The sequence below is a fragment of the Lactuca serriola genome, chromosome 5 (genome assembly GCF_051521515.1).
Source record: "Lactuca serriola cultivar US96UC23 chromosome 5, Lser_US96UC23_V15, whole genome shotgun sequence".
NCBI lineage: Eukaryota > Viridiplantae > Streptophyta > Magnoliopsida > Asterales > Asteraceae > Lactuca > Lactuca serriola.
This window is the reverse complement of record NC_136412.1, coordinates 342,774,607-342,800,801: the sequence shown is the minus strand read 5'-3', so window position 1 is coordinate 342,800,801 and position 26,195 is coordinate 342,774,607. Positions and strand designations below refer to the sequence as shown.

General features: G+C 36.4%; 2 protein-coding genes and 1 non-coding gene across 4 annotated transcripts; 2 read left to right on the top strand and 1 right to left on the bottom strand.

The window, feature by feature from the left end:
- The first annotated feature begins 15,059 nt into the window (after positions 1–15,059).
- LOC145056046 (small nucleolar RNA R71) lies at positions 15,060–15,166 on the top strand. Its single transcript, XR_013685587.1, has one exon. It is a non-coding gene; the product is annotated as a small nucleolar RNA R71 (small nucleolar RNA).
- Positions 15,167–20,574: 5,408 nt separating this feature from the next.
- Positions 20,575–22,583, top strand: LOC145055418 (uncharacterized). Its single transcript, XM_079003736.1, has 5 exons — positions 20,575–20,896; positions 21,307–21,479; positions 21,569–21,691; positions 21,788–22,006; positions 22,089–22,583. Exons 2-5 carry the CDS (start codon positions 21,321–21,323, stop codon positions 22,485–22,487), a joined length of 900 nt encoding a protein of 299 aa, XP_078859862.1. The 5' UTR covers positions 20,575–20,896; positions 21,307–21,320; the 3' UTR covers positions 22,488–22,583.
- A 125-nt stretch (positions 22,584–22,708) lies between these two features.
- On the bottom strand, positions 22,709–25,151 carry LOC145055417 (uncharacterized). 2 transcript variants are annotated; one of them, XM_079003735.1, is made up of 3 exons: positions 25,028–25,151; positions 23,184–24,688; positions 22,709–23,100 (listed from the first exon to the last, which is right to left on the bottom strand). In XM_079003735.1, exons 2-3 carry the CDS (start codon positions 24,651–24,653, stop codon positions 23,023–23,025), a joined length of 1,548 nt encoding a protein of 515 aa, XP_078859861.1. In that variant the 5' UTR covers positions 24,654–24,688; positions 25,028–25,151; the 3' UTR covers positions 22,709–23,022. The 2 variants fall into 2 exon arrangements, with proteins under 2 accessions (XP_078859861.1, XP_078859860.1); XM_079003734.1 differs by having other exon boundaries at positions 23,184–24,676; positions 25,024–25,121.
- Between the last annotated feature and the right edge of the window lie 1,044 nt (positions 25,152–26,195).

Here is a 26,195-nt window from a genome sequence, read left to right as displayed (position 1 = left end):
GACGTCGAACCCTATAATGGGGGGTGAAAGTGGGTTAGATCTGATCCCACATCGGCTGGGAAGGAGAACTAAACATTCCTTATAAGGGGTGTGGATACCTTCCCTATCACAACCCGTTTTAAAGCCGTGAGGCAGCAGATCCCATAAGAACTTTGCAGTTAAGCGTGCTCGGGCGAGAGTAGTACCAGGATGGGTGACCCCCTGGGAAGTCCTCGTGCCGAGTGGCCCAAAGCGGACAATATTGTGATACGTGCCAGAGGGGGATGTTACATATATGGTGTCACACACCGGATATCAACCGCTTACCATCCACAAACAAATGGCCAAGCCGAAGTGTCAAATCGAGAAGTCAAACAAATTCTTGAAAAGACCGTCAACACTACCTGAAAAGATTGGAGCTTGAAGTTAGAAGATGCTTTATGGTTGTATCGGACCGCTTACAAAACTCCAATTGGTATATCTCCATTCCGCCTTGTCTATGGAAAGTCTTGTCATTTACCGGTGGAATTGGAACACAAGGCATATTGGGCGGTTAAAAAGTGCAATTTCAATCTTGAAGAAAGTGGAAAGCACCAAAAAATACAACTTCAAGAAATCTAGGAGTTGAGAAACGGGTCTTACGAAAACGCAAGCATCTACAAAGATAAGACAAAAGCATTTCATGACAAGCACATCACTCGAAAGCATTTCATTCCGGGCCAAAAAGTTCTTCTTTATCATTCACGCTTAAAGTTATTCCCAGGAAAGTTGCGATCTCGATGGTACGGACCTTTTATTGTTATAAAAGTGTTTGATCATGGTGCGGTTGAAATTAAGAGTTTGGAAACAAATCAAATATTCAAAGTGAATGAACACCGCTTGAAACCATTTTATGAAGGCTTTTATATGAAAGAAATCGACAACATAACATTGGAAATCCCAAATTACGAAAGTTGATGGACGCGGGACTATGTCTTGGCAAAGACGTTAAATAATTGCAATGTAAATAAATAATGTCCGTTTGAAGTTTTGGGTGTTTCTACACTTGAAGTTGGCATAAAAATAAGCATATAGAAGTCTTCCAGTGACTTTGGTGAAGTTTGAAAAATTCCAAAAATTCGACTTTTGCTCGGGTACCCGCACAGACTTTGCGCGACCAACCCCAACCGCGCAGGTCCCGAGTTCCAAATTACACCAACATGGGGTGCTTCCTAATTGCTGCGCGCGGGTGCCCGCACAGCCGTTGCACGACCGACCCCCAGCCGCACAGATTCCGAGTTCTAAATTACCCCCACATGGGATGTATTCTGATGTGTGCGCGCGGCTGCCCCCCCCCCCCCCCCCCCCCGCACAAAGTTTGCGAGGGTACCCGCGCAAATATGTCATTTCATAAGAAAATTTCGAGCCATTTCATATGCGTCCTTTGCGCGACCAAGCTTTCATCTATGTGTATTTAGGCGGCCAAGAACTCCATCCAAGCATCATTATGCGACCCATGTGTTGCTTCCATACCGTCCTCACGTGCCTCCTCCACCTTGATCCCGGTATGATCCTTCCTTATTCTCATCCTAAGCATTGAGGACAATGCTTAATTTTAAGCTTGGGGTGAGGTAATTTAATCTTTTATTTTTATTGCATTTAGGTTGTATATAGTTGCATTTAGAGTTAGTCATTTAGGGCATTCATAAAAATTGCATAAAAAATTCAAAAAAAAATATTGCATATTTTGTTTCTTTCTTTTCTAATTTTCATACTTTTTAGATGCATTCTAGTTTAGGTTCATGCATTTTTGTTCTCTCTTGTCTTCTCATCCGTACAGGTACCAGAGCACCGAGTCATAAGTATTGAATCATAGATTGGTCCCGGGTCTTGATATGGAATTTCTTGTATTTGATGAATGGGACACGTTTTGAGCCTCACATACCACTTTGAAACCGCTTGTGTGGGGGTCAGATGCAGGTAGCCTTATTGGGTCTAGCTGCGAAGGGATGTGGTTGGTCATGCCAATGTGTGCGAGCAAAGACTAGCCCGATAAGGTATTTTGAAGACATTGAAGATATTGAAGACTCGCATCTTGGTTTTGGAGGGAGTACCCCTTAGTACTCCCGAGTCTCGTCCGAGCCTTGCTTAGTTAGATTCTCACCGCCTTTTTAGGATAGATTATCATTTTTCTAGGGGTCTAGAGTAGATAGTTAGATAGATTTTGTTTATCACACCTTGCATTGAGGTGTTTGATGAACTTTGAAGTGGGTCCCCCAATTCACATCTTTTGGGACCAAGTTTTTTCGGTAACACCCATTTTTGAGTCATATCCCACCCTTTTTAGTTGATGTTGGCACATTATCAATAATCATTAGGTGTTCATGTTAGCCTCCATCCCATCTTACATGGTGAAATTCCTTAGACCTTCCAAGAAGACAACAAAAAAAATAAATGAAGAAATTTGAAAATGTGAAGACAATTAGAGCCTATTAAAGATGATTCAAGAAAAGCAACAAAAGCAAAGAAGAAAAATGAATAAAAAGAGCAACACAAAAAGAAGAACAAGATTCCAAGTTCAAGACTCATGTTATATATATTATTCAAAAAAAAAAAAAACTGGATGTCAAGCAGCAAATGTGGTTGAAGACCCAATAACAGAAGTTCAAGATTGAAGATTTAGGTTGTTAGGTTTAGATTTAGGTTAAATAGAGTTTTTATTATTTTATTTTATTTTATTTTTTATTTTTTGTGAGAAAAGGCCCCGACGATGAGACTGTAGACTGTAAAGGACAGTACAAGGGAGAAGCCTCTGAAACCGGATGTTTGCCCGGAGGTCGTGCTGCAAAACCCTATTTCGTTATTATACACTTTGGTCTGACAAATGTAGGAATCATAGTGTGTGAAGAGGTGCCTTTCCTTCATGCACTATGGTCTACATTGGTGATTTAAAGTACCCCCACTGGGCACATCTCTGTTTCCTTTGTCTTGCACACCGTGACCACATCCAGCCGTGATCTATTCGCCCATCAAGTGGTTGAGAATGTGGTTTATGGTTCTAAAGCGGGGAACATTTTGAAGATGCGTAGGGTCCATTGAAGGACTAATTCTGACCATGTTGACTGATGTTGACCAAGTTCTATGGTATATTTCTTTTTCCTTTTTAGATAGTTCATCCCGAGCTCATTTTTAGTCTTGTTCTAACTTGAGGACAAGTTAGGTTTAAGCTTGGGGTGATTTGATAGCTTATTTTATTTCCTTATTTTTATTAGTTTATTTTAGATTTTTAGATCTTTTTATCATTAATGCATTGTATTTTATTTATTTTTCTTTAGTATGGATCGTACCGGGTGCTTTTTATGTTGCATGAGGATATTTGTAGGGTTTTGGAGCTTGTTGCGGTTGCGGGTTGATTGGAGACGGGCTTAGTGGGCTCCCGAAGCATTATTGGGCTTGGCAGAATCAAAGAAGAAGAATTGGGCTTTGAAAGTTATTAGCTTGGATTATTTGGGCTTGTGAAGATGGATCATAAATTTCTAATTTTGGGCTTGGAGCATCCATTTGGTGGCTAAATGATGATTGGTGCATTTCAAATTACATGGACAATGGGGGGAGGGGGGGGACCAAAGGAATCTTTGGTAGTGGAAGGGTGGAGTGGTGGAAGGAAGGACCAATAGCATTACAACAACATTTGCACGGGTGGAATTTTCGTCGCTCGGGTACCCGCGCAACTGCCCAGTTTGGGCATTTTAGTCATTTGGCACACCATAACCTTTGGGGATCAGATCTAGAGGCTCATACATGATTTTCCACCATTGGAGACCTGCAAGAGGAGATTTTGGGAGCTAGAAACCATTTCCTTTCATCTTTCCAAATCTTAGGTAGTTTCTTTATGCAATTAGATTATTGTTCTTGTTACTTTGTTGCCATGAGTGGCTAATACTCTTATTTGGTTGACTTTGGCTGAAAACCAATGAATGTTTGTGGGTTTTGAAGGATTTATATTGATTATCAATTTATTCCATGTTTATGATTCTAGTTTGCAATTCTTATGCTTATATGATGCTTTGATCATGAGCTTAGTATTTGATTGAGCAATGGTTGATTTATTTCATTGATTTTGCATTGGATCATTGAATTTATCTAGAACAAAGGCTTTATGATAGTAGAAACCGTCTCTAGCTTATGAATCATATCTCCTTTATGGATGTGTAAGCATTTGACATCCTCTAGGAATTGGGGATTCCTTCATTCTTAAGGCTAATTGATTTATTGGGATTAATTGCTTCAATTGACCCTTAATCTTAATTAAGAAGGTGTGTTGTGAGCTTCCCCAACCTCCATACTACCTATGAGGAATCTTGGCATATCATGCTTCATGATTGCTATAACCAATTTGGGATGAAGGATAAGCTTTGTATTAGATCCTAATGATAAACACACAAATGTTCATTGTGTTGAATTGCCTTAGTTAACCAATTATTCTCAACCTTTGAGCATCTCATCAACTTGCTTAATTGCAAGGTTTTTTTTATTTATTCAAGTATTTTAGTTTTCAAGTAATCAAACACCCCCCTTTTAGTTTAATTGTAGTTAGTTAGATTAATTTCACTAGTTCTATTGAATTGCATTGGTGATTGAATACAACCATTTCCCCGAGGATCGATACCCCTTTTTACCATTATATTACGTTTATTTAGAAATCAAAGGGTGTAATTTGCTTGGTGGGCTTGACATCCCATCAACAATAGACTATCTTAATTATGACATCAAACAATTCATACAACCCAATTTCACTTATCATTACCAAAGATCATCATATGAAGCATAAAATAACAATTGAAATTGATTAGAATCAAGTAATAATCAAGTGTGTTCATCCAAAAGTCTTAAACATCCCCGGAAGTAACCTTAATGATTTAACCTTCCATTAAATTCATAAAAACAATAACTTTGATGAAATGATTGAAATGCATAATAGAATTCATAAACAAACTTAAAATCATCCAACAATTGTAACCTAATGATTATCAAAATATGAAACAAATAAACCTTGGGAAGAGGTAATCGTTTCTGAAAGTTACTCAAATTAATGAGAATCACCGGTTGAATGATCTTCAAATGTTGCTTGATGATGAATTGAATCCAATCTTGCCTTGAATCCGGATTGAAATGGAATGGATTTGTGTTTCCAAATGTTTCCAAGGGTTTAGAAGCCTCAAAAACGCAGGAAAAGACTCCGAAATTCGAAGGTGGGAACCCTAAAAACGAATGCATAAGTCCCTTTTTTATAGTGTGAGACAAAAAATAATGAAATTGGGCGATGTGGGACGTTGGATGTCGTAGGAGACGTCTTAGACGTCGGGTATAACGCCCAAGCGTTCTTTGTACGTAACATGCCTTCTGCTTTCCTTGAAATACAGTAAAAAATTGCCAAAAACGTCAGACGTCTTAGGAGACGTCTTAGACGCGTTCTAGGACGCCCTTCCTTGATTTCCAAACTTTCCGAAACACACCGTTCCAACACGGGACATCCCTAAAACGCCAATACGTCCTTGGGGACGTCTTAGACGTCATGTAAGATGCCGACGGGGGTTCTTCCTTCTTTTATGCTCTGAAATAACGACCAAATGTTGACCGTTTGACCTGGACATCCTAGGGGACGTCTTAGACGCCTGGAGGTGTCCTTCATTTTCCATGCAAGTTTTGGTGGTCAAGACTACATATCTAGCAGAAACACAAAACACGAAAGTTGTAGAAATTCTTGTCTAGTTTCCAGAAATTCTTTACTCATGTCAATCGGAGCTCTAGAACTTGAGATATGACCAAAACATTGAAGCATGGTCAATTTTCCCAGCAATGTTTCTTCATTCCTTTAGTAATCCATTTTACTTGCAGGTTCCGCCCACATTTAGTACAATATATTGACTTGCATATGAAGTTCAAAAACTCATCAAAGTAGTGCCATTCTTGAACAATTATACATCAATTCAACAGATTTATGACAATTTAGTACATTCATAAAATAAACTTATCAAACCTCACCAACTTTATTCCAAACTCGTCCCGAGATTGGCCTGAAATAATCAGTGTAGTCTTACTCTCTTATCCTAAGAAAAACTCAATGGAATCACGAATTCCGTACATTTTATCACATTATTTAATAAGCACAATATATTGATTTTGGGGGTTGTTAGTTTCATATCCAGACTTTTAAACTCAAAACACATGTTATGCTTATTTGACTTTGTTGTTTGAAACCCTTCACTTTTTGAACCCTTTCCAATAATCAACCTCATGAGTAATTAGTTGAACTCATTGCCAAAGTCCCTTTTTCAAGGTTCACTAACATAGTTAGCGCGGTCGGTAACACTTAATGGACCAACCCATACACTCCCGCTATCGAGGGGTCACATATTGTTTCACACAATATCTTCAACTTGAACTTTTCTTCATATTTGTCTTGATTGTGCATTCTTCAAGTTCTTTGATGCTTCATCGGATTTAATCCTCTTTGTATTTGACTTTAGCTTGAATATATATACTTTGAAGTTCTTCAATGTCTTATGATGCTTTTTGGTTGTGTGAAAACAATAATAGACCCCTCCCAACCCCAAAGGCGCAGGAGTAAGTAAGACCAAGTACTCAGAACACATATTGTTCGGTTGGGTCCTCAAGAAAGATCGTAGGCTCGATCCAAAAACCTTCATTTTTCAAACACTTGGGTATTTCACATAACAATTTCTAAATAAATATAAATATTTCCAAACCGGCTAAGCAACCCACAAAATCAATATTAAATAGATATTATGACTCGATCGATGTATGAAACTCCTATCATTTTCCATCTTGATGAGTTACATTCAAGATATAAAGATGCTACTAAATCATCACATATTTCATAGAACCAACTCAGGAGAGAATAATAATAATAATAAGTTTAATAGCAGTACATTCATCCCAAATAAAGATATGAAAATCAAAAGAAAAATAAAAAAAGAAAAAGAAAAAGAAAAAGAAAGTCTTCATCACACAAGCATAAAAATAAAATCAAAAGAGGATCTCACCAAAGTTCACTGCGGAGGCGACTGTGGAGGATAACGTGGGTATGGTAGAGGATACCCAAAGATCGATCCAGCTAAATCCTCAAAGCGAGTAGAGTCCTCTGTAGCTGGTGGTGGCTGGTAATGCTCATACTCGGATGGCGGTGGATAGTTACTCGGATCCTCGGATCAGTAGAAGACCGGAGCTGGAGCTCGGTATCGATACTGTGGCTGATCAATGTCCACCGGTTCATACTGGACACAACTCTGTCTGTAGGCGACATCTGCATAGTACTCCTGTTGGTACAGTTGACGAGTGGCAACACTATAAGTGTTGCTAGCTGTAATGCCAACTTATCACATCTGCTTAGTAAGGTCAGCTAGTGTCGTGTCGACACCCTCCATCCATATATATGTTCTCCCCATCCAAGCTTGTACCTCATGGTTATGTGTGTTTTGTCTCCCCACAAAGTCCTCCCAAGCTGCCTGCATGTTCCATCCCTGACCTACTGCTGGTCCCTATTGCTGCTGATGATCCTCCTGAAAATCACCAACGAATGGCTCCTCATCCCCCACTCCGAGTGGTGCCGTGTATGTCAGGTTTGTGGCAGAATCCCTCGGAATATGTCTCCCATTTTCAACATGAAATGAGATGTGTCTGAAAGAAGTAGCAGTAGGGAGAAGGATACGCGGGTATAATGTAACTCGTGGGACCCTGATCCTATTCCCCAGCTCCCTAGTCACATATGTTGATATCAGGGTGACATGGGGGGTGGTGACTCTGTGCTGGATATCAAAATAGGACCATATATTGCACATATCATTATATGCATAAGAAATAAATATGGATCTTGTCATCAATCCATATAATACATATAAATCCTATGTCTTCACCGCCCTGGGATCACTATTCCTCGGGTTCACATTTTCCGTGATAATGTTATGCAATGCCTTTGTTAAGGGTACCAATTTGCGAAATCTGTCATATACCCTCGTCCCCTCACAGAATACTATACGATATACTTCTGTTATGCTAACCCCAGGGTTACCCCCCTCGTGTCAATACATCTATACTCAGTCGGTTGATTCTCAAGATCATGCAGATGATAGCCAGTTTCTACATGAAACATGTCCCGAATACCCTGCACATTCATCACTATATCATGAGTACGAACCGTCCCAATTTGCTGCAACTCCTCCGGCCTACCAGGCACCTCGACACGTCGAAGTGTCCTCATCCATTCCCGCACTATATCAACATAAATCTATGTGGGATTGAAGTCCAACATCCCACCCATCCATGTCGATCAAACGTCTCCACAATATTGTACCCAGTGAAGCTCGGTCGCTCCACCATGTACTCTATGATAAAACCCGTAATCGGATGAGTCGCCTCATAAACTGTCGGGTGAATGTCGTCTGGATGCTCATGCAATGTTTGATACTGTAGGTCAAAAGCCACAGGTACATTCGGCTCCGGCTGTCTAGCTGGTTGTCTGGCTGCACTGCTTGATGATGTTACCCTTGATCTCTTTGTTGGCATCTGCAAAATCAACCACACACAAAACCACAAAACAAAACTTGCCATTAAACACATAAGTGTCACAAAAATAAAACAAATATTCAGTTGGCAAGCTGTTCCAAACAAAGTTAAAATAAATCCAGTCTAAATAAATAACTGTTTTAAGTCATGTTATGTTTTCAGTAACTAAATATTTTTCAAAAATTTATCCAATCAGTAAAACACAGATAAACCCAAGTTTAACTGCAACTGACAAGTTCTAACTGAAACCAAAACAGAAGTGTAACAAGTAAATATTCAAACTAGTAATACAGTGTCAAAATTCAGTGTCATTCTAAAAATTTCCTAAAAACTTGAATTTTAATCTAAGCACAAATGTAAACATAACAATGATTTTCCAAAATTATATGTGTTTTTTTTTACAATTAACAAAAAATTCAATTTCCAGAAAAATTCACAAATGACACATGCAACTTGTTTGGAACATCTATCCAGCAGCAACAAACATTTATCCATAAGATTTCACACCATTATATGTCATATTTTCAAGTAAATTTCAAAATTTCTACCATATATGAACATACAATAGAAATTCGAAATTAGCTTAAACGATGAAGTTTTGAAGCACATACCTTGTTGAGATGATGTTTCTAGTGAAGAAGAAGCAATTACTTGAAGCGAAAACCCGAAAATAAGTCAAAAATTTAAAGCCCTAGTTTTTGTGGGTTTTGAAATTGGCCCCAAATAAATGATTAGAGTGTGTAAATCTTGCAGTGTGATGTTTCTTACTTGATTTCTTGAAGAATGCAACAAAAATCAAGAGTTTTGGTTGAGATTTGATGAATAAATCAAGAAAAATTGGTTTTTTAGAAGCTATTCTTGGCCATGGCAATTTATAAAAAGAAGCGGGGGAAGAAGGTGCAGGAAACAGCTCTAAAACGCATCAATAAAGGCCAAAAACGCATTGGCGTCTTAGGCAGTGTCTTAGACGCGTCCTAGGATGTCTCTCACAAAACAAGGGTATTTTGGTAATTTCGCTTGGAAGTTCGTTGGAGGTAAATAAAAGGTAGCCCGACGGCGTCTAAGACGTCTCCTAGGACGCCTGAAGCTGCTATTGTTTTATTTCTTTGCTGTTTTTCGCGTTTTTGACTGTTCGGGAACGTTTTTCGGGCATTTTTCAAGAAATTTTTAATTTTAATCAAAAATTAAATACTCCCTCCCCAACTTTAAACCTTGGATCGGCCTCGATACAAAAAATTAAAACACACAAAACAAAAAATAAAAGTAAAAACACACCAAACCGCAGGTTGCCTCCCGATAAGCGCTAAGTTTTACGTCTTCAGCCGGACGGTTTACCACGACTAAGTTGCATCTGAATATTGAGGTACCTCGAGCGTTGTTTTCTCAATGAATGTCGTTTCACCATCTACCATTCGAATGTATGGTTTGAGTCTTTGTCCGTTTACCTTGAATGGTTCACCGCCTTTCGTGTCCTTGATTTCAATGGCACCGTGATCCGCCACATTTGTCACCACAAATGGTCCACTCCATTTACTCTGAAGCTTTCCGGGGAAGAGTTTGAGACGAGAGTTAAATAGCCACACCAATTGTCCTTCCAATAATTGTTTTCGGACAATGTGTCGATCGTGAAATGCTTTCGTCTTTTCTTTATAGATTTTTGAGCTTTCGTAAGCTTCCTTTCGAATTTCTTCCAATTCAACAAGTTGGAGTTTTCTTTACGTACCTGCATCACTCAATTCAAAATTAGCATTTTTTATGGCCCACATGGCACGGTGTCCCAACTCCACCGGGAGATGGCATGGCTTCCCATAAACAAGCCGATACGGGGACATTCCAATGGGCGTCTTATAGGCTGTTCGATATGCCCATAATGCATCATCTAATCTTAGGGACCAATCTTTTCGGTCGGGACGAACAGTCTCTTCCAAGATGCGTTTTATTTCCCTATTTGACACCTCTACTTGTCCACTTGTTTGTGGGTGATATGGAGTATCAATCTTATGAGTGACACCATAATGTTTTAACAACTTTGCAAAATGCCAATTTTTAAAATGGGAACCCCGTCACTAATAATCGTTTGAGGGATTCCATGCCTAGAAAAGATGTTCTTTTTGACAAATTTACAAACAACACTATGGTCATTCGTACGTGTAGCCTCGGCTTCAACCCATTTTGATACATAATCAACGGCTACAAGAATGTATAGATTGCCAAAAGACATGGGGAATGGGCCCATAAAATCAACGCCCCATACATCAAAAATTTCAACTACTAAAATTGGGGTCATTGGCATCATGTCCCGTCGTGAGATCCCTCCAACTTTTTGGCAACGAATACAAGCTTTAACGAATGTATGTGCATCTTTAAAAATAGAGGGCCAAAAAAACCGCTCTGTAGAACTCGGTGCCCTGTCTTTTTGGCACTAAAATGTCCTCCACATGCATATGAATGACAGTGTCGAAGAATGTCTTCTTGCTCCGTATGTGGTACACATCTCCTAATCACTTGATCCGCTCCAATTTTGAAAGATCTGGGTCCTTGCATATGTAGTATTTTGTTTGAGAGTGGAAGAACCTCCTTTGTTGAGCATTCCAATACGATGGAGTTTCCCCTGTCACAAAGTAATTCACTAAATTAGCAAACCATGGTATAGTTTTGACTGCAAGAATATGCTCATCCGGAAAATTTTCTTGAATAACTTCCGTTGAGTTATCATTATTAGTTATTCTAGATAAATGATCCGCTACAACATTTTCGGAACCCTTTTTGTCCCGAATTTCAAGATCAAACTCTTGAAGAAGAAGGATCCATCTTATGAGACGTGGTTTGGCATCCTTCTTTTCCAAGAGGTGGCGAATGGCACTATGGCCGGTAAAAATTACAACTTTAGATCCCCATATGTAAGGTCTAAATTTGTCAAGTGCAAACACGACCGCAAGCAACTCTTTTTCGGTAGTGGTGTAATTCAATTGAGCATCCGAAAAAGTTTTGCTCGCATAACATATTGCAACGGGTTTTTTATTCACCCGTTGTCCCAGAACTGCCCCTACTGTGTAATCACTCGCATCACACATAATCTCAAAAGGTAAAGTCCAATCGGGTGATTGCAAGATAGGAGCTTCAACCAACTTATTTTTTAATGTGGTAAAAGGTTCGAGACATCATCCTTAATAAATAAAGGGTTTTTTTGCCACATGTCAATCTCTCATTAGCTTTGACACTTGTCATTTTGTGGTATTTTTGAATAAATGTTTTTTCCATTTGTCATTTTCTCATTTTTTTTAATCTTTCTTAATTAACACATCATATTTACACCTTAATTAATAATTCTCTTAATTGAAAATAACCACTAAATTACAATATTACAACTCATATAGTATTTAATATGTTTTCTTTTAAATTCAAATTTTAAATTTCAAATTTCAATAAGTTTTTGTTTAAACCTTCATTTTTTTTTTGTTTTATCCAACTCGTATAACATACGGGTCTCACAACTAGTGCTTTATCAAAGGAAAATGGTGCGTCTTTTAAAAGTAAATTACAAAGAGGTTTTGAGATTGCACTAAAATCCTTGATAAATCTTCGATAAAAGCCGGCATGTCCAAGAAAAGAACGGACGCCTTTTACCGAAGTTGGTGGGGGAAGAGTAGAAATAATTTGTACTTTGGCCCGGTCGACTTCAAAACCACGCTCGGAGACAACATGGCCAAGTACAATTCCCTCTTTTACCATGAAATGACTCTTCTCCCAACTTAAAACCAAATTAGACTCAATACAACGTTTCAAAACTTTTTCTAATTGGTCTAAGAATGTCTCAAAAGATGATCCAAAAATAGAAAAATCATCCATGAAAATTTCTAATGCATCCTCCACCATGTCTAAAAAAATAGCCATCATACATCTTTGGAATGTGGCAGGGGCATTACACAAGCCGAATGGCATTCTTCGGAAAGCAAAGGTGCCATAGGGACACGTGAATGTGGTTTTGGATTGATCATCGGGGTGGATGACAATTTGATTATACCCCGAGTATCCATCCAAAAAGCAATAAAACTTTTTCCCGGATAAAATTTCAATTATTTGATCAATAAAAGGGATAGGGAAATGGTCCTTTGACGCTGCTGCATTGAGCTTGCGATAATCGATGCAAACTCTCCATCCAGTGACCAGTCTTGTTGAGATCTTCTCTCCATCTTCTGTATCTACCACTGTAATGCCCGACTTCTTTGGCATTGTCTGTGTCGAGCTCACCCAATCACTATCAGATATTGGGTAGATAATACTCGCATCAAGCCATTTCAGCACCTCCTTTTTAACAACTTCTCGCAGATTCGGGTTGAGCCTTCATTGTGCATCTCGGGATGGCTTTTCTCCAGCTTCAGTGATGATTCGATGCATACATGTGGCTAGACTAATTCCCTTCAAGTCTGCTATGGTCCATCCAATTGCTCCTTTGTACTTGGAAAGCACCTTCAGTAATGCTTCCTCCTGTGGACCTGTCAAATTAGAAGATATGATAATTGGTAAGTTCTCATTAGATCCTAAAAAAGAGTATTTAAGATGTGAAGGAAGAGTTTTAAGTTCAAGAGTGGGTGGCTCCTCCAAAGATGGCTTAAGTGGGTCCGAAAAACTTGTTGGCAATTTTCCAACTTGATAACTCCATGGTGGCCTCTCTTGCTCAATAGCATTTTCAAATGCCTCCTAAACCATCTTGATGTCATCCAACTCTAAAACTTCGTCCTTTTCATTAGAAAAAAAAACTCCAACGGATCGAGGTGTATGATTTTAGGAGTGAATTGATGCACTAATTCATCAACCACATCCACATGATAACATTCATAATATGATGGTGGGTTAGGAAACGTATTAAAAATATTAATTCTAAGTTTCCTATTTCCAAAAGAGATATCCATTGCACCCGTTCTACAATTAATTTGTGCATTTATTGTTGCCAAAAATGGACGACCCAAAATAATAGAAGGTTGACTTTCTTTATAAGTGCTCTCGGTGTTAAGCACAAGAAAATCAATTGGGTAATAGAAATCTTCCACCTTAATAATAACATCTGATAATATGCCCCTAGGAATTTTTGTTGACTTATCGGCTAATCGTAAAATAATATCAGTTTGTTCCAAAGTGCCTAAGTCATGTTGATCAAAAAGATTTCTTGGGATTATATTAACTAGCTCCAAGATCAAGGAGCGCCTTTTTGATATTAATATTACCTAAGGTAACAGAAATTAAAGGTGCTCCGGGATCCTTAAGCTTGGGTGGAAGTTTATTTGATATTATGGAACTTGCATGCTCGGTTAAGTCAATATTTTTAGGGAGGTGTGCTTGGAGTTTGCGTTTTTGAACACACAAATCCTTCAAAAATTTAGCATAAGAAGGTACCTCTTTAATAAGTTTGACTAACGTGATATTTATTTTAACTTGACTAAATAGATCCCACATGTCTTCCATTTTCGGCCCTCGCTTCCCAAAAGGGAAGGATGTCGATTTCTCTAAAGTCGAAGGGTATGGTGCGGTATTAACCTCCACACCATGCCCCCCAACTTTAGATTCATTTTTACCCTTAGCTTCTTTTTGTTTTTCAAATTTAGAATCTTTCTCAAACTCTTCTTTTTCGTCAAAGATGACTTCAGTGTCACTGTCATTATATAAGGCAGGAGCACTTGCCTTGTTGTCAACCTTTTTTCCACTATGCAAGGTGATTACCTCGTTCACTTGATGCTCTTTTCCGAGTCTTTGGGTGTGAGATGGGTTGACTGTTGTGGTGCTTGGAAACTTGCCATCTTCTCTTTCCCCAATTTGCTCTGCCAGTTGAGCAATCTGCTTCTCGATAGCAGCTATGGACTTGGAGTTAGTGTCGGTTTTTGATATGTTTGGGTTATGAACTCCATGATTTTGTCCAAAATGTTGCCATCAGTTTCCTCCTTCATTGATGTTCCACCTTGGTTAAAGTTGGACTATTGGAACTGTTTTGGCTGATTTTGGTTTTGGTAATTCCCTTGACGGTTGTTGTTGTTGAAATTCCCATTATTGTTGTAGTTCCCGCCTTGGTTATAGTTCCGATTGAATGATTGTGGATTATTTTGGAATTGACCATAACCGTGCACTTGATTAATTTCCTCTTGACTTCTCATGCACTCATCTGCAATGTATCCTGAATCTTCACAGCTTACACATATCTTCTGTCCCTGCGAAAAAACACACCTTTCTCTTTGACTAGACTAGAGAGTAGTAAGTCAAAATTTTTATTTAAAGAATTAATATCAGATTTGACTTCATTTTTCCAGTTTTTGTCTAGTCCAACTGAAGCAGCCGATGAAACTGGGTTGTCCCGTTTCTTAGCTGAGTAATTGGTTTTTGAACCATGACTCAACTACTCCAAGAATCGCCAATCGTCTTCACTATCTTGCATCATAATAGTGCCGCTAAATGAGGCATTAATCATGGTTTTATTGGTAGTGTCGACTCCATCATAAAAGAAACGTACAAGTTGCTAACAGGGAAATTCATGATGGGGACATAAACGCAACAATTCCTTGAGGCGTTCAAATGCATCATGAAATTCTTCATTAGGTTTTTGTGCGAAATCTTGTATAGCTTTTCTTATTTCCGTTGTTTTACTAGCAGTGTAAAACTCTTTCAAAAATTTAGTTTTTAATTGCTCCCAAGTAGTAATACTATGGGGGGCAAGAGAAGTGAACCAATACTTAGCTTTTTCTTTTAAAGTGAACGGAAATAAGTGAAGTCTTTATGAATCTCTATTAGTTCCTCACGGAGTATTCGCGTTAGCAATTGCAAGGAACTCATAGAGGTGATTGTATGGATCATCAGTTTTATGGCCTCTAAAGACGGGTAAGACACTAATTAGTTGTGGTCTTACTTCCACATGGTGCTCATTTCCTTCTGCGAAGAGTATAGGTGAAGCATCATCATACTCTCCCGGCTGAAAATGAGACGCCACGGATTGTCTATTAGGTTGCAAAAAATAATGATGAGGGAATTGGTTAACTTCATTGTAGTATCCTCCATTTGCATTGTTGAATCCACCATTTGGATTCATTCGATATTGATTCCCAAAGCCTTGATTTCCGAACCCATCGTTGTAGTCATTATTGCCACCATTGGGGAAATTCTGGTTGTTCCAATTATTGATGTAGTTCCCGTTTCCACCCTGATTGCCTTGATTCCGTCTATTACCACCGTTATGGTTCTGATTCCAACCAAGTCTGTTGTCGGTTCCATCATCAAAATCCCAGTCATCCTCGTTACCGCCATTACTGAATTGAGGACCAACATTTCTAGGATTTTGGTTTTGATTTCTAACATTGCCATCGTTGTGGTTTCCTACATTGCCTCCCATATTTTGTGCCCAATTTCCTTTATTTCCACCATTTTGGCCACAGTTGTTTCTGTTCGGTTGTGGTTGCACTGGTTGGATGATTGGTGCACCGGCATTGTTGTTATTCCCATTATTCCCATTGTTGTTGTTTGGGAATTGAGGAGCTGGTGGTGGAACTAGTGGTGGAGGATTGTTGGCTGCATCCTCATGCCCCTCGACCACATCTTCCACGACAACGTTATCTACACTCATAGTGTTGATGTTCCTTCTGGCGACCCGATTTGAGCGAGTTGTCCGTTCGATTTCCGGATCAAATGCAAGCGGTGAAGAGCGTCCGCTATGTCTTGTATGCATGCACCGATGTGCCTGCATAACACAAATAAAACAAAACGTGAACTGCAAACGAGAATTGAAAATGAAAGTAAAAGACTATAACTACTTAAACACAATAGCTCAAGCGCACAATCTCCCCGACAACGGTGCCAAATTTTGATCGAAGTCGTTATATCAATAAAAAATAAACCAACTAACCTAAGTAGACAGGGTAAGTTGGGTCGAATCCACAAGGAGTTCGTGGTTAAACATTGTGTCAAAGTAATAAATAAAGAGAAAAGTATTACTAGCAATTGTCACGGAAAAGATTAAAGTAAAAATCAATTAAAAACTTGGAGATTTATTAATTAAAATGAGAAAACTAGAGTACTCCCGATTCAGTTATAGACAGTTTAGATTCACACACTTTCTTCCCTAGAATCCTAATTCAATTACTTAGATGCAATTGGGGTTATTTAACTTGTAACACATATTTTGGATACACAATATGTTCATTCAACTAGTTGTCTTACTCCTTTATGTCTAAATGAATTGGGAACAATTAGTGAACTAGCAATAAAATGTCCTACGACTACCCATTACCATATTAAGATTCAATATCATAAATTAGAATAATATATGTTGATTCAATCACTTGTCTTTATTCCTAAACTAATTGAACTTGGAATTGACAATAGACTATCTTAATTATGACATCAAACAATTCATACAACCCAATTTCACTTATCATTACCAAAGATCATCATATGAAGCATAAAATAACAATTGAAATTAATTAGAATCAAGTAATAATCAAGTGTGTTCATCCAAAAGTCATAAACATCCCCGGAAGTAACCTTAATGATTTAACCTTCCATTAAATTCATAGAAACAATAACTTTGATGAAATGATTGAGATGCATAATAGAATTCATAAACAAACTTAAAATCATCCAAAAATTGTAACCTAATGATTATCAAAATATGAAACAAATAAACATTGGGAAGAAGTAATCGTTTATGAAAGTTACTCAAATAGATGAGAATCACTGGTTAAATGATCTTCAAATGTTGCTTGATGATGAATTGAATCGAATCTTGCCTTGAATCCAGATTGAAATGGAATGGATTTGTGTTTCCAAATGTTTCCAATGGTTTAGAAGCCTCAAAAACGCAGGAAAAGACTCTGAAATTTGAAGGTGGGAACCCTAAAAACGAATGCATAAGTCCTTTTTTATAGTGTGAGACAAAAAATAATGAAATTGGGCGATGTGGGACGTTGGACGTCCTAGGAGACGTCTTAGACGCCGTGTATAACGCCCAAGCGTTATTTGTACGTCCTAACATGCCTTCTGCCGTCCTTGAAATACACTAAAAAATGGCCAAAAACGTCAGACGTCTTAGACGCGTTCTAGGACGCCCTTCCTTGATTTCCAAACTTTCCAAAACACACCGTTCTAACACGGGACGTCCCTAAAACGCCAAGACATCCTAGGGGACGTCTTAGACGTCATGTAAGACGCCGATGGGGGTTCTTCCTTTTTTTCTGCTCTGAAATAATGACCAAATGCTGACCGTTTGACCTGGATGTCCTAGGGGACGTCTTAGACGCCTGGAGGCGTCCTTCATCTTCCGTGCAAGTTTTGGTGGTCAAAACGACGTAAATAGTAGAAACACAAAACACGAAAGTTGTAGCAAATCTTTTCTAGTTTCCAGAACTTCTTTACTCATGTCAATCGGAGCTCCAGAGCTTGAGATATGACCAAAACATTGAAGCATGATCAATTTTCCCAGCAACGTTTCTTCATTCCTTTAGCAATCCGTTTTACTTGCAGGTTCCGCCCACTTTTAGTACAATATATTGACCTGCATATGAAGTTCAACAACTCATCAAAGTAGTGCCATTGTTGGACAATTATACATTAATTCAACAGATTTATGATAATCTAGTACATTCATAAAATGGACGTATCAATAATTCATCTTGGAAACATGGTATGTAAAGCACCCTCGAGCACCCATCCAGAGAGAAAACAAGAGAAAGAGAAGAAAAAAAAGATGCGACTCATCCAATAAAACTATTCAAACTTAGTGACCATTCTATCCTGAAAGTTGTATAGCCGAATACCCAAGCTACGAGCCCCTTTGATGTAGCACATCCTATAGCCTCATAGCCTTAAAGATTGAAAATATAGTTTTTTTCTTCTAAAAATTTCCCATAAAACTAAGAATAGGTTTCGTTGAAGAAAATTTTCTACTTTTTCATAGAAAATTCCAAATGAAAATGAAAATTTTGAAAACATGTTGATTCAATTTTTAAAATTAAAAAAAAATTATATTTTCCAAATTATATGTAAATTAAAAAATAATTTTTTATAGTTTTTTTAAGTTTATTAAATTTGTAAGATGAAAAATAAAACTTCTATCTATTCCAACCAATTTTAAAATTTCCATAAAAAACGTTCCAAAAATATTGTCTGATACATACTTATAAAGCTAGCATTTTTTCTTGAATCTCATGCATTTGAAACCCTCATTCTTTTTTTTCTTTTACCACATTCATTTGAAACTCCCATGGCTTTTCAATTTCTTTATAATAATAATTATAATTTAGTAATTAGGTTAAATAAATATCAAATCTAAAGTGTAATCATATATAATCTGAATTTAAATATTAAAATAATATCTTTACTTCTACTTATAATTTTTTTTAACTTTTAACATATTATACTTAATTTATTAGTTTTAATATATTGTTGGATGTAAACCATTATCATTTTAAAGGTATAATTTTTGAAAATTTTGTATAAATAACTTAAATTATTGATTAAAATATAACATTATAGGTTCAACTTAAATATAAATTTTATTTAACTCAAACAACCCAAAGATTATCTTATAAATAGTTAAAAGTGATAAATTGCAGTGTCTTTCTAATAATGATTGTAAATTGGTTAATAAGGTTAAATAAATATCAAACCTAAAGTATAATCATAAATATACTAAATTTCAATTTTAAAATAATATATTTACTTCTATTTATAAAGTTATGTCTTTAAATTTTAACATATTATACTTAATTTATTAGATATAAAATGTTGTTGCATGTAACACATTATCAGTTTAAAGCTACAACTTTTGAACAGTTTTGACAAAATACTTAAATTGTTAATTTAAATATAACATTACAGTATCAACTTAAATATAAATTTCAGTTCTACTAAAAAAACCAAATAATATTTTGTAAATAGTTAAAAGTGATAAATGCAAAAACTAAATTGTAATATCAGTTTAACTAAAATATTTTCTAAATATATTTTTTATAATCGTTAAAAATTTTCAAATAAGTAGCTTAAAATAATTTATAATAACAACAGTTAAAAATAACTTTATATAAATGATTATATTGTTACCTTTAAAATCAAAAAATAATGTTTGATGTTTTAAATAATTATAATGATAGAAATTAAAACATTAAGCAAATAAATTTTAAAAAATTAGTTAACAATAACAACAACTATAAATAATATTAAACCATATATAATATTTAATTTTATTGATGTGTAACTCGCGAGTAGAAGTCATTCAAATGATTGAGATTATGATGTTATAATAGATGTATATATTATCATATAATTCAAAATAATCAATATATTATATCAAATTAATATACGAATTATTATATCAAATTTAACAACAACTTTAGACTTATATTTAAAAAAAATTGTAAAGACTTCAACTATATACGTGTTTCTGCGCATTACAATGTCAACTCAAATATAAAATTTAGTTCTAATTAAAAAACTAAAGAATATTTTGTAAATAGTTAAAAGTGATAAATTGTAGTGATAAAAACAAAAACTAAACTGTAATCTCAATTTAACTAAAATATTTCTTAAATATATTTTTATAATCGTTAAAAGTTTCCAAATAAGTAGCTTAAAATAACTTACAATAGGAATAGTTAAAAACAACTCTATATAAATGATTATATTGTTAGCTTTACAATAAAAAAAACAATGTTTGATGTTTTAAATAATTATAATGATAGAAATTAAAACATTAAACAAATAAATTTTAAAAAATTAAATAACAATAAAAATAACTATAAATAACATCAAATGATATATTATATTTAATTTTATTTATGTGTAACTCACGGGTAGAAGTCATTGAAGTTATAATAAATGTATATATTATCATATAATTCAAAATAATTAATATATTACATCAATTTAGTATATACAAATTATTATATCAAATTTAACAACAACGTTATTGTTAAATTAAAAAAAACATATATTCAAAAAGACTTAACTATTTCTGCACAACCGGGCGGCATTCGTCTTTTAGAATAATAAAAAGAGTTTACCAACAAAGCTCACGTTCAAAACACCCAAAAACCCTCGCCCCTTTTTCCCCTCGCCCAAAACAGCAAAACTCATCTCCCTCCGGGCAACAATCGACGCATCCCTTTCATAGCCTCAACACCGATCACCCTTCTCGTTTCCGGCGACGCAACCGCACAGTCCTTGACTCCGGCAACGACGGTCTCCATTCTCATATCCGCCCCTCCCTCTTCATCGCGGCCCTTTCCTGTCGTCCCACTGGTGAAACGAGGCCTTCGATCTCAGTTAGGTTTCTCGTCTCTGGCAACGACGCCTTACCCTCTCTTTTTCTCGATCTCAGGTAGGTTTATCGTTTCCACTTCGATCAATTTCAGGGCTCGGTTTCGGGCTCAAGTTTTCAATTTCTGTTGGAACAGTAGCTGTATTTATGAAAGCATATAGTCTATGGAAGTAGGGAATCCGTAACTGTATTTCTTTAAATCCATTTGATCTAGAATGAGCCTTGAACTTAGTTCTCTCTGTATTGCTTAAAACTTCTGATGTTGCTTTAATATGAAATAAGGGCGAACCAGATCCTGTATTGATGAATTTCTTGAATCTACAATTGCCTTTTGCAGTGAAAATGCTTTAAATGTTTTCAAGTGTGCTGTACATTGTGAATCTCTCTCATACTTTTATGCAAACCATGCTTGCCCTAATTGAGCTTAGACCCAAAAAAAAACATTCCATGATTTACCATTTCTGTTGCAGGAATAGGAAGTAAAATGAAGTACGGATTAAACCTAAGAGTACAGTCCTCCCAACAAAAGAAGCAACCTACCAGACCTCCTCGCCCTCCAGCACCTGGTTTTGGTGAAGATGATGAAGATGACATAGAGAGAGAAATTTCTAGACAAGCCAGCAAAAACAAGGCTCTCAAAGACGTAAGTCATCCATGAAAACAAAATTACCATTTTGGCCTTTTTCCTTTTCCTTTTCCTTTTCCTTTTATCTTATCTTGTTTCTTGTGTAGGTAGAGGAGCAACATAAGAAAGCCCTAGAGGAAGATCCATCAGTGTTTGATTATGATGGTGTATACGATGAAATGAAAGAGAAAGCAGTTCGCCCCATTGCACAAGATCGACAGGAGAGAAAAGTATTATATAATATTTATTTATTTTAACAAAATTCACATGTTTTTGAGTCTTTATTTTTCAAGAATATAATCGTTTTATTTTTGTTACACTTGCAGCCAAGGTATATACAAACATTGATAGACAAAGCAAAAGTGCGTGAGAGAGAACATGAGATAATATATGAGAGAAAGCTTGCTAAAGAGAGGACCAAAGAAGACCATCTTTTTGCAGATAAGGACAAATTTGTCACTGGAGCCTACAAAAGGAAACTTGCAGAGCAAGCAAAATGGTTGGAGGAAGAACGTTTGCGTCAACTACGTGAGGAAAAAGAAGATGTAAGTTTTACTTTTCTTTTGGATAATAGCAACATACTTGCAATTTGTTCATAAGTAATCAATTAACATTTTGTTATTACAGATCACTAAAAAGGGTGGTGATATGAGTGAGTTCTACTTCAATTTATCAAAAAATGTTGCTTTTGGAGCAGAAGGTAGTGAAGCAAGGAAGCCTGAGAAGCAGAAGGCGGAATCAAAGATTCCGATGGAATCAGCGAATCCAAAAGAAGAAAATCGGGGTGAAAGTGAAACATCTGTGGGGTCCAAGGAAAGATCTGAATCCATTGAAGCGAAAAAACCTGTTGTTGATACACAGAATAAACAAGAAGTCTCTAATGATTCCCTGAAGGAAGAATCTGGAAAGGATGACATGGCAAGCCAACCTGCTACAGCGGATCATCATAAAAGAAACCAGGATGCTTTGGCTGCTGCAAAAGAGCGGTTTCTTGCACGAAAGAAGACTAAAGTAAATGTAGATTAAATGATATGTATGTTTTACAGATGTGATTTTCTAAATGTTATAAAGATTTGAGATTTAGATTGTTCATCTTTATAAATTTTTTGCTTGGTTACATAATTCTAAGTTGGTTGTTATTGTGGGTCAAAATAATAAATGCTGCCCATTTCTCATAAGACCATGTTTATCATCAACTGGTTACAACATGTTTTTTCCATTAAAAAATATTCTCTTTAATCCACACGTTCAACCAACCAAATTCATTTCATAATCTATATCCATTTTTTCACTAATACAAACCTAACTACAAGAATTGAAATCGCCTACAGATTTGGACTCTGGAATCAAATGTACATCTAGTATTCATTGTTGTATACCACCATGTTTGAGTAATAGAAACCATGGTGATCTGAATGAATCCCTCCATTTCTGAGTAAGTTTTGTAGATACATACATAGATAGTAAACTAGTTAAGTCATTCATTCCTATCGACTATAACAAGGGCATTTACGTCTTTTGTACACACAAGAAGAGCAAATCCTTCTTTTGTACTCCAAATTTATCCAATTGATCGGGAAAAAGCCCACTTCATCCAAGTAGAAAAACAATGCTTTGATAAGTGTTCTGGTAAGTCAACCTGCAAAATATCACAAATCATCAAAATGAATGATACATTAATGAAACATAATTTGACATGAATCTTTAGATAAATCAACTTACACTATTCCACGAAGCAGAATAATCATCAGTAGATAGCAACCAATAACTAGCCTTAGATTGAAACTCCATCTTGTTATATGAAAACCCCAAATTCAAAAGATCATCATTATCATCATAATCACAGCTATCATCAAACAGAGACATTCTTCTTTTCTTTCTGCTCTTTCCTTTCTTCCTACTCTTTGATCTAGAAGAAGTCCTTTTATCCGAATCAGAATCACTTTCATCCACTAACAATTTATTAGTATATAACAATTCGTGCTTCCCTGAGTGGCGAAAACTGATTCCATTGCTATTAAACAAGGATTCCCAAGCTTCAGGAGGCCAGAATCCCTCAGATAAGAAACAACGAAGAGCCCAAGATTGCAACCCTAATAACTTTATCCAATTTAAGCTTTTGGTCTTTGAGCATTCTTTAATTAGTGGGACAAAACCATCATGTGACAAACTGCAAATCTGTTGCACAACATCTTTTATTTTCATCTTTTCCTCTATGTGCTCGTTTTCTTGTAAAATCTGCATAAGTTGACGCCCTCGATTTATAACTGCATTTAACAAAAGTAGCTCACTAATCGAATCTGAACCACTGTATCTGAAAAGTATGGCATCCATATACTGACATGTGTCACCAGAATCTTTAGGTCCGAGGAACTTTTGAAGCAAATCAAGAAAACTACAGAGTTCTTTTTCATCAAGAACAATTAGAAGGTGGGAACATAAAGATGAGAAAGGCTCTTCTGCTAAAAAATCGTTAATCACTTCCCATATCTCCTTCATGTCTTGTTTGTACATTAAACTCACAAACATGTTTATGAAGAATTTCGTATCCATTAACAAAATGTCCCCATTCTTTAACGTATCAGAAAACTCATGAGATGACCAGAATTCAGGAACATTTTCAAGAAAATTGTCTACTGTTTGTTCGACATCAAGATCAAGAAAGTAATGAGGTTTTGTTGCAACCATAGCAGGGGATTGACCGTGTTTGCCTTTCCATTCCAGCTCTTCCCAACAAATGTCACGATTCAAAAAGGCAAATTGGGATAATGCTTTGGCACCATTTTTATGCTCCATATCACCACTTCCAGCAAAATTAGAGAACCAAAGAAGAATTCGCCTTGGATTCCCTCTAAAGAAATCCTCCAGCATGTGGCTTTTCTTGGCTAAGATAGACCCTGCTTTTTTTGGATGTTTATCAAATATCATTTGCATAAGTTGAGCTGCTAGGTCTCTTTTCTGTGAACTGGTTTTCAGTAAGGTCACAAACAGTTCACGTTTTTGCCGGGAAGATAGAGAATTTATCCCTGAAAGATCTTTGCAAAGCCAAAGTCGTGCCTCTGATCGACTCTGAGATGCAATCAATAAACGGACTATGGAGTCTAGGTCATTCAAGAGAGATAATCTGTGTTTAAAAGAGTCATCACTTCCATCACAACTCCAGTCTGGTTCAGAAAGAAACAAATGAACCATTTTGTCACTTGTGGCGAATTTTCCTACCAAGCCACCTGTAGCAGATGAAAGAAACATAACTACATAAGCATAAGTAATAGAGGCAATCTTATTCCTTAAGTAGCTCCTATAAATTTTAACAAATTCATCTAATTATAAGGTTAAATTGTGATCACTGAATAGTTACAAGTTTGATTAATCCGCTTCCGACCACACCTAAAATATACCTAGCATGATAATCTATGCATACAATTAACAACACAAAGACGAAAGAAAGCACATAAAATTAACAAAATAATAACGCACATAAACTGAGATATATATATATATATATATATATATATATATATAGAGAGAGAGAGAGAGAGAGAGAGAGAGAGAGAGAGAAGACGTACCAGAAATGGAGGAGCGTGTCGTCGCCGGGGACGATGAATAGTGAACGGTGAACGAGGATTCAGCTTTGAGCCCTAATTCCGATTTCGAGTTTTGGACTTCGGTTATGATGAAATTTGATTTAAGACCTTTAAGTTTGTATTATCGTCAAATATCACCCTCTTGCAGTCTTGCACCATTCAAATGCCTTTACTTGTGAGGTGGGAAAAAAAAGTTAACTTATGTAAATACCAATAAATGAGTAAGGCTCCGTTTGATATGCATCTTTCTAAATCCAAACAGATCTTTCTAGGGACGAGCAAAAGGCCCGAACCGGCCGGAACCGACCCGACCCGAACCGGACCAGGGAACCGGCTTCGGCCAAAATCTAGAACCGAACCGGCCCGACGGTTCTACCGGGTCCGGTTTTTGCCGGTTTTTCGATTTTGGAACCGGCTACCTCCAATTTTTACCAAACACATTTAGTCCATTTTGGAACCCGCTATATTTTGATGTATCCAACGACTTAAAAAAAAAAGAATGACAAGTTTCACCAACATTCAAACATTCAACATTCAAGTTTCACCAACAAAAAAATGAAAAAAAAAAGAATGACAAGTTTCACCGACATTCAAACATTCAACATTTAAGTTTCACCAACAAAAAAAAGAATGACAAGTTTCACCAACATTCAAGTTTCACAAACATTCAAGTTTCCCTTACACTTTCAAGTTTCAACATTCAAAATATACTTTCAAGTTTCACCAACAAAAAAAAAAGTCTAATATGTGTATTCCAACATTTCTTTGATATTTTGACTAATTCCCCGATCTCTTCCCCGTTAGCTTCAAGTTGTGTATAACATCCACAATGTCTATATATAATACAAAAGAAAAACGTCATTACTTACTAAAATGTAACAAATACTAATAAGATGTTAAAAATAAGATGTAACAAGTATTAGTGTATTACCGATAGCGAGGTCATCGTCAGCTAACACATTGTGCACTTCGTCGTAGTCATATATAGGCAAGCTACTCTTTCTTAGCCAATCTTGAGTGCATATTAATGCCTCCACAATCACAACGAACAAATTAGTACGGTAGTCGGTAATTACTCGACGACCGTTACTGAATATGGATTCGGATGCTACGGTGGAAATTTGCATACCCAAAATATCTATTAAGAAAC